Genomic DNA, 9997 nt, shown 5'->3' on the forward strand with positions numbered 1-9997 from the left:
GTGGTCGACATGTCAACAATGATATTGATTACCACAAGTTGAAAGTATTTGATTACATCTAAAACAATGATTATTGCATCTATAGAAGACAAACAAACTGATTCAAATTTATGATAGGAAGTACTTGACAATCAGATACAAACTTTTGTAAGACCTGTATTTTAGTCAAGAATAAAACTAAAAAAAGATGTTTTTAATGTATTTATACCAATAACAAGAAATAAAATATGTTTCTCTTAATACAGTAAGTACTTTAATCATGTATTGATCTGTTTAAAATATAGCTAGGTTTTTATGATTAGAGAATTTAACACGTTTAACAATGCATATAAAAACAATAAAGGTCAGAGTGGAAGACATAAAAGGATATTATGAACAACTAATTCCGCCATTATTGATACAAGAGAATGGAACCATAAGTATATTTTCTTGCCAAAAAAGGACCCCATTTGGGTTAATAATGCACGGAAATGAATTTTCTTGTTTCCCCATGTTTGAGTATCAAAGTCTTAAAATTTCGTTCAATTTATGCGTTTTCAATTTGACGATATCAATTAACTCTTCTAATATGAAAAACAAATTTCAACTTTTTAGTGCACGAAAACTAATGTTCGAAGTATTTACTTTATTACTTAAACGAAATTTTTCGTTCAAAGTTCAAAAATATTGTTATTCGATTATCTCATTGAATATTGGCCTAGGCTAAATCTAACATGATGATAAGATTACATGAGAATGATCACATAGAAGACATAGAAAGAGACGGTTAAACACTCGAATATTTTCAAAATGATTCAAACCCGATGATAACATGAAGTTATTTTGAAATTTGAAATTTTATAGCACATAGCTAATGAGATAATTTGTCTCCTTTAATTTCTGTCCAATATTTTACTCAATGATTTTACCCGATGATAAATCCTGGATACAGGCACTTGCATTAGAGAAATTGCAATTTGTCTTTTTAAGGCGAGAAGTACCAGAATGAGAAGAATTTACGTAACCACGTCTATTATTACGAGAAGGTTGAAACAGGCTGATACGAGATCAAAAAGAAGACAAAAAATAAATGGTTATAAGTATTAGCAGTCGAGAGGGAATTGAAAAGTTTTTCCAAATTCCAATGCAAAAAATGCTGTCAGAAAACGTGCAAAAACTGAAAGGATAGCGCGCAAATAAATTTTTACAACATAAAATAGCAAACAATTTGTGGTTGAACTTGAAATCAACTTTTAAACTTTTCCTTTTAAAACCTTCAAAATAATACAGTAAATTAAATGGCATTCTATTAATATTCGTTGATGAAGTGTATTAACGAGATGATAATTGTCGTTAATAAATGATTATTGAAACGTGTGCTTTTTCTGTACACGTTATTCAGGTGTCGTCGTTCACATTGGTGCCCGTGCTCAAGCACCGTAATTTTAAGTACTATCTATTTTCGTAGTGTCCAGACCGAGCACTTTGATTTGGGCACCATTAAAATGTTGTGTTCACATTGGTGTTGTGCCGAGCGCTTTGCAGGGCACTCAGTCTGAACGAACTAGAACTTAAAAGTTTTACATTTTAAACCCACTTTACATCTACCACTTGTATTTTCGTAATAAATATTCTACGCTTTACCGCCTTATCATTAGCGGCCGTTAAATTTCATAAGATTTACTGAAGTTTAGGTGAAATTTACAGCTATGGCTTCATCAATGACAATCTTATGTAGAGAAGCGAAACAGGTGCACAATTGAGAGAAATTCTTCAAAGGCAATTACGCGATTCGATAAATCAAGTTGCCATCTATTCGTGCAATCTACGCATGCGCAACTTTAATAACACATACCACACGCGAAGTTAGAATAGATGGGGTTTTTCTGAGGGTTTTGCCTAATAATTCTTGCATTCCAACGTTAAAATAAGAGAAACAATAAAAATCCTTTAAAGTAAAATGGTTTGAACCCGAGTATCGTTATATGTTTGTAAATGATGATCGTCCAGGTTAATAAAGTCCTGAGAATGACTGTTTTGTTGTTGTTGACTGACGTTTCGACAACCTTAGCGGTAGTCATCTTCAGAGTCAAATGAGGAGTAAACGTCAGGTTAGTGTATTTGTTATCTGGTTCTTACGTCATTGTATTGTGTGTACAGGAAATGTATTGTCTTTGTGGATTAGTGTGAAGTGAAATATTTTATCTTTAGTTGTGATGTGTGATTTAGGTGTGACGTATTTAGTTGTATTTGTGAGTGTCAATTGTGTATTGTCATTGTGAATTAGTTTGAAGTAGTGTTTTTAGTTGATCGTTTGTCTGTATTGTGAATAAGTCGTTTGTAAGGTGCCGGTAATTGCTGTGATCTGTTCAGGGGTTTGTTCCAAGTTGGTATACCAACTTTCTAATGTAAGCCGTTGTCTATAGTCAGTACCTAAGAGATGCATTTTGTCGAATCCCAGTCATTGTTGTGCTTTGTGATTCGGTGATGTTCGGCAATGTGATTAGTTTTGTCTTGTTTCTTAGTAGCTCGTTTGTGCTCAGTAAGTCTTATGTTTAAGTTCCCGCCAGTTTCCGATATAGGAGGCGTGGCAGTCGGAGCAGTTTATTTTGTAAACTGTACCTTGTCGTTCTTTGAGTTGTTCTTTGTCCTTTATGTTCGTTAGTACTTGTCGTAACGTTGTGATTGGTTTATGTGCGACATGTATGTTGTATGGTCGTAAGATACGCGATATCTCAGACGTACCTTTGATGTAAGGTATCGTTGCTGTTGTCACTCGAGTTGTTCGTTCTGTTGTCTGTTAGGTTTGTAAGTGTTGCGTTTGATAAAGTCAGAGTTATAGTTGTTTTGTCAAAAACACGTTTGAGATAGTTGTTTTCGTTTCGTAGAGCGTCCGGTGAATCACATATGATTTGTGCACGTCTTGTTAATGTTCTGATTGTGGTGGCTTTGTGTGATGTAGGGTTGTAAGATGATTGGTTTAGTAGTCGGTAAAAAATCCTTTATCAAAACTGTAAGTTGTTGGGTTAAAATACTGTTTTATCAACTGCTAATTTTCAGGCAATACATACAAGTTTGCGGTATGAAACCATCTTTATCAAACATGACGGTGAATATATAAATTTGCTAAGGATTACATATTGACAGTGACAGAACGACATTGTTACGCTAATATTTATAATCACCTTTGTTTTGTAAAATATTTCGTATCAAGTATTAGGAAGCATTTAGGTTTTGGCAAATAGTAAAACTTTTACAGTTGACAAACAGTGCTATTATATGACCTACATTTGATAAAAACTGTTGTTACATTTTATGGTAAGTTTATATCAGTCGCTTGAAAGTCAAGATAAATAATAGGACAAACAGTGCAACAATGTCTACCTGCTTGTCACTACTTATATCAACCATCGGGAAACCCTCTAATTAATACTTAATGTTTCATTAAATAACTGTAATGAAAACATGTTTGATGCTCATTGAATAAATGATTCATTCATTTTGTCGATATCAATCTTATTTTTGACAACATATATTATTAGTTCAATTTTTGCCAATTTCTCACCTCTATTCAATATTTTATTCACTGTTAAAACTTGGTTAGAAAGCATTAATTACAGGTAGATTATGTTTTGTTTTTAGGTTTGCTTCTTTAAATACTTTAGTTGGGTGTTACATCCTGACCAAATTGGAATCATGCTAACTCTGCCTATATATATGCCAAGGCAGAATGAAAGGTCTTTCTTTTAGCATCAACCTGTATGAGTAAATAAAATTCTTCTAATTTCCTTGTTCTGCATGTTATTGTACATCTACAGTTTTCCCAAAAAATGAAGACTGGTGTCTTTGGCGCTTGATCTTGGTATGCTTTCATATTTTGGCAACTCAGTTAATGTACATTGTTCTATATCAAAATGGAGACTTTTTTATATGAGTTGCTAATTTTCCAGTGTTCAGAAAAATCATCAATATCCCAAGCCAGAGTATTTGAAAATTTCTAATGGCCATGGTCTATGGAATAGCAGAATATATTCATTTATATTCGGAATATATTCAGCTGTTCTTTTATGGATATATATTCATCTAAGAGCATTAACTTATACAAAGGAATTTATATTCCTAAGCTACTTTAGTTCTTAAACTGTCAGTTGTAAGAGCTATAGCAAAATGCTTTTTGTTTTATCTTAATAGCCTTGTGAATAGTGAAAAGATAGAACTGTGGTAAACACAACTTTTGAGTTTCATGTGTTTAGATGGAGGTAGAGACTATATGAACTTATCTTAGCATGCATTACTACAATAGAAATAACAACACAAGTTTAAAAGCTATCTTTTTTTCACCTGTTATAATTTCCAATAGTATTTTGTGTTGTTTTCACCACAAGGATACCTGTTGATGGTCGCAACGATTTCTTCTGTTTTATGCTATTGCTTACAGGATGTGTCTTAGAATCATCATCAAAAGAGGATTTTTCTAGTGAACATTGTGCAGTATTTTGTATTGTATAAACTCTTTTCACTTCAAGAGACGACGAAAGAACTAAATGATGTTTTGTTTTTGCACTTGCTTATGAGAAAATCAAAACGTTTGTGAGAACTCTAAATCAAGTAAGACCTTTCACCCTCACACTTAGGCATGCACTGATCTCTCTCTTAAATTCTCCCAAAGGTCTGTCGGGTTGGTAGAGGCCTCTTCAAACACAGTTTAACATCCTTCTTTTTCTTAAATAGCATAGAATTAGTATTTATTCCTTATATTCAACGTGATCAGTGAAACATGATCTTACTGCTTCACATTCCACACTAATAGTGTTTTTGTTAAGGCGATTTTATTTTGCTTTTTAAGAATTTTGATATTAAATTTTGGCTTTTTTACATGAAAAAATCCCAAGTATATATAAGTATTGACTAATAATTACCTTTATTTTTATGATTGTAAATTTAATAATTTGTCTCTTTGTTATCTGTCACTTTGTATATATTGAATGCTTATGTTTGACAATCTATGCCAATTGTCAAATGATAACTTTTCTTATTCTATATCATCTATACTGCATTAAGCCTCTTTAACTCAGGACTTATAATGCTGTTGATATAAAGCTAAAGAAGAAGGGTCCATGAATGAATACCAAAATTTGTGTTACTGCACGTGTGGAAATTTGTGATATTTTTAAGTAACCTTAACACGCTTGGATTTTACCTACCACAAATTCAAAATACATTTGGAAAATTATTAACAAGACATAAATTTATTCTGCTTGACGATCATATCGACTTAATAGTTCAATAGTTTTTCTTATTAAGAATTTTTCAACTTGTTTTATTGAGGATGCTTTTCTAAAATTACACGTTGAATCAAACTACATTTTGAAAGGTTTATGCCTGCTATGACAGAGTATATAAATCTGTTTGTCCCCATTTGACGTGTGATTGACACAAAACTTTTAGTTAAAATATACTTTAAACGTTAAATAATATAAATTTCTACTAACCTACTATGTAGTTAGCAAAGGTCACAAAATGTACCAAAAACTAATGGAATATATTCTTTTTATTTTGAGAGAAAACGAATTGAAACATATTTTTTACAGAGCTGCTTGTTACGTGCGTGGTCCCGAAAGAATAACTATTAATTTGGTTCTATTTCCACACGCAACAAAGATAGTGGAACCAGCTATATTTCTCAAACAATTTATTAATCAACGCGTAAATATTAAAGTAGATAAGGTCTTAATAATAATATCAATAAGTATGAGTAAACTTATCTCCTCTGTCTGAGTACAACGGGCGAGTCTTTATTCTGAGCGTTCGTGAGTCCAACAATGACTCACAATAGTTTTCCAATAGATTAAAGCACAGAAGCCAAAAGATAGTTATGGCACAGAAGCCAAGATAGTTTTCTGGTAGATTGTAGCTTGTCAACTACTTCGGTAGGCTATGCCTCCTAAGTTTGTTTCCTCGTAGCTTGTGCTCGTAGGTTGTACTCAGTGGTCTAAACTACTGATATATATATAATATCTAATGAGAAGTATTGTGGTTTTGTGACCTACATCCCATACGCAATACAGTATGTTACAGCAAGATATAGTTAACCACAATAACAACAAATGCGGTTGGCGGTTCTAAAATGTTTACGCATCTAAGCAGTTTAGCGCATGCAAGCAAGCTTCTAGATAATGTTCTAATTAATTATATATGAAATTATAATATGATATAACATGATATTACATGATAGTAGTTGCTATCATGTAACACTGTTGTTCATCTATGTCCTAAATTATTTGCTTTGCTAAATATTTACTAAATCTTTAACAAGATATTGCTTTTTTAGTACGAGTTTTGAAACAATGTCGCAGGACAAAGAAAATCAGTCAAACTCAAAGAAAGTAACAAGAGAATCTCCGAATGAAAACGTAAGTTAGCCAAATTCTCTAAATTTCTCCTTTTGACTTCAAAACTGATATACAAGTATCTAAAACTCCAGATTTTTGTATTTCTTAACCATATTGAATTTTGAAATATCTCCAATTTTGTGGTGGAAAAAGAATCTAATGATATAAGCTTATCAGTGTAAAAGCAAGGTTGGACAATGTAGACCTAAAATGCCGCTCAAACCATTGATGCTAATAATAGATCAGATATCTTCCAAACTAAACAAAAATTTAATTAATTGTATTTTAAAAACTAACACTCCAACACTTGCAAAATTGTAAAATAGTATCTGCAGACATTACAGACCTCAGTATAGGTATTATACAGCATGCTCACTCGTCGGAACATTTGAAAGTTTTGTCCTTTCAGCATGTTGTGTTTTCACGTGATACATCAGTGAAAACACAAACTGTAACAGCCGTTTCTTACGTCACTTGGCTCAAGACAAAGACAAAACATAAATTTCCTTCACTTTGGAAACTCTATAGTTGTCCTTATTCAAACTAAAGCTTGATTTGTTATATCCTCAAATAACAAATTTTAATTTGATATTTTGAGCTTTTTCTTTGTGTTATAAATTACGAACATTCTGAACATTTTGAGCTTTTCTTTGTAAAAGCTCATAGAAATTATATCTGAAACTTTTATCGTATTTGTAGATACACGTTCTAAGAAAGTCACGACCAAGGCAATATTCATCATTCGAGTTTACGTTAATGATCCCCTCAAAACGCGTTAGTTTATCTACATAGATTAAAAATTCTCATTTCATATTAAAATTTAATCAAAATAGTGGTTCATGGTCTTAAAATTGATAAAGTATTTTACCATTGCCAATCAATTGTCGTACATAGCCAAAGAAAAACAAGATCTTGTGTTACAACATGTTGTAAAACATATATATTTATAAAATCAAGTTTCAATTAATGCGTTAGAGTCAATGAAATTAAATAAACATAAACCTTAGTAAATTTAAAAAAGACCATTAGCTACAACATTACAACATATTCTTAGATACAGAGGCATGACATTCACAAATGATTATGCAAATTATTGAAATATATTCTTATGTCTGTTTTGTAACGTAAACTTTAAGGTAAAATATCATGTTTTTTTAATTTTTCTAAAGGTTGTTTGACAGGATACTGCAGTTGGTAAAAGCTGTAGCATACATGCTCTCTGTCATTATTAGTTTGTAGGTTCTTTTGTAATTTTAAGACGATTTTTGGTGAAGTTAAATCAATGGAACCTAATAAGGGTTGTATAATATTTTTATTTGCTTGATTTTTATCTTGTTTATATATACCAAATTTTTTGTACAGATGGAATCGTCAGGAATAAGAAATCTGTCTTACATTCAGCAAATAATTAACGTGGTGCAAAAGGAACTTGCTCAGTTTTTCATTAAACAATGGAACTCTCGTTACAAATCAACTTATGGAGAATGGGATGATACACACAACAGTGGTAACAAATTTTACACTTTTGAATCAGGAATAAAGTTAGACCAAAAAACTCGACAAAAATATCAAGATGGAGATACCAGTAAGTGGGACTGTACGATATTATTTGATGCAATAATTTTTTCAAATTCAATTGGAAAGCACCTTGACACAAAAACAAAGGATGCTGTTCAAGCACTTCGTTGTGAAAGAAATAAGTACGCACATTGGTATGAAAGGGAATGCTCAGATGATGATTTTGATGATATAGTCAACATCATTGAAAAATCATTTCAAGATTTGAAATTTTCTCTCGATGAAATCAATAAAATAAAAAATCATCGAAACTGTTTTAATTCGTTCCAAGTTCTTCCTTCAAAATCTAATCATTTTTTTGTTGAACGCACTGAATTACGAGATAAAATTATAAAAGATCTTGAAAAATTAAGCAATGATAACAATGATAAACTGACATATTTTTACATCACTGGTAATCCTGGCAGTGGTAAATCGCAACTTGCAAGACAGGTTTGTGAAAAAATATCGTGTGATTGGAACAATAGAACTTCGTTTGTAATGACTCTCGATGGAAAAAATGAGGAATCTCTTTTAAAAACTTACTGTGAACTTGGATACCGTTTAAACTGTGACAAGGATATGATTAAAAAATTTGAAGATGAAAATTGTTCCATCGCAGACAAAGTGAAGAATTTGCGATCGTTAGTATCCAGACGATTAAAATTCTGGCAAAATTGGTTGATCATTGTAGACAACGTGGCACAGCTTAGCAAAATTTCTTCATTACTCCCCCAAGTTGGTGATCCCATGTGGATAAATGGACAAATCTTAGTAACTATCCAGAACACAGATGCCGTACCTCAAGACGATGAGTTTAACAAACATATTTCTATCAGAAGTGGAATGAATGATAAAGAATGTTGTCAACTGTTGGAATATTACACTAAAGATGATAATACTGATGATCAATTGTTGAATGAAGTATCCCACGCATTAGATCGTCAACCGCTGGCTTTGGCTGCCGCTGGTTGTTACGTCAGTCGTGTAAACAAAGCAAACTGCTCATTTACTTGGAAAGAATATTTAAAGAAAATATCTTCAGAAGAAGAAGAAAACATGGACGTCACTTTTGTTAAATTTAACTCGGTATATCCTAGAAGTATGTTACAAGCTTCACTTTTAGCTGTCAGACAAAATGCTGAAGAATCCTCAATATCGGCAATTGTTATTAACTTTTTTTCCGTGATATCGTTTTATCCTATACCACGAGACATTATTGTGTTTTATGTTCAAAAAATAGATCCCAAACACTCAAAGGAAGATATATGTCTTTGTTTAAAGGACTGCTCATTGTTCTTGCATTCAGAAAATAATGACATTAGTCTACATCGCATTGTTCACAAAGCAATTATTGTTTATCAATCTGAACATTCAAATGAAGAACATGAAATGGAAAGTAACGTTGATCAAATATCTAAAGCACTTTACATGTTTAAAGAGAGAGACGACGAAATAAAATTATGGCCACATCTTGAAAAAATTGTTCATTTATTAAAGACCAACAAGAGAAAACTCAACATGAACACTTTACAAGTTTTCAATATTTTGTTGACAGATTAAGACATTTTGGAAAATACGATCTTGCTCTTGAACTATTGGATAAATTTAAATCAGAATATAATCTGAGAATCATATTTAACAAAGCTTGGTATTTTACTGAGCTTGTATTTTACACGATTTAACGGGGAATATGGCAAAGCTACAAATTATCACGAAAAAGCTCTGGAAATCGAAAACAATTGTTAGGTCCAAATCATGTTGATGTCGCTGTCTTTAAACAATCTTGGTTTGGTGTTACATAAAACTGGAAACTACGACAAAGCTATAGAATTTCATGAAAAAGCTCTGGAAATTCGAAAACAATCGTTAGGTCCAAATCATGTTGATGTCGCTACGTCTTTAAACAATCTTGGTTTGGTGTTACATAAACTGGAAACTACGACAAAGCTATAGAGTTTTACGAAAAGCTCTGGAAATTAAAAAACAATCGTTAGGTCCAAATCATGTTGATGTCGCCTTGTCTTTAAACAATCTTGGTAATGTGTATAATGATACTGGAAACTACG

The 9997-nt window shown here is 32.0% G+C and overlaps 1 protein-coding gene across 1 annotated transcript; it reads left to right on the top strand.

The window, feature by feature from the left end:
* Positions 1–7545: 7545 nt before the first annotated feature.
* LOC124457893 lies at positions 7546–9612 on the top strand. The gene is made up of 2 exons (XM_047008056.1): positions 7546–7669; positions 7734–9612. The coding sequence occupies exon 2, from the start codon at positions 7734–7736 to the stop codon at positions 9489–9491; it is 1758 nt and encodes a 585-aa protein (XP_046864012.1). The 5' UTR covers positions 7546–7669; the 3' UTR covers positions 9492–9612.
* Positions 9613–9997: the final 385 nt, after the last annotated feature.

This window comes from Xenia sp. Carnegie-2017, unplaced genomic scaffold (assembly GCF_021976095.1).
Source record: "Xenia sp. Carnegie-2017 unplaced genomic scaffold, XeniaSp_v1 HiC_scaffold_6, whole genome shotgun sequence".
NCBI classification, from domain to species: Eukaryota; Metazoa; Cnidaria; class Anthozoa; order Malacalcyonacea; family Xeniidae; genus Xenia; species Xenia sp. Carnegie-2017.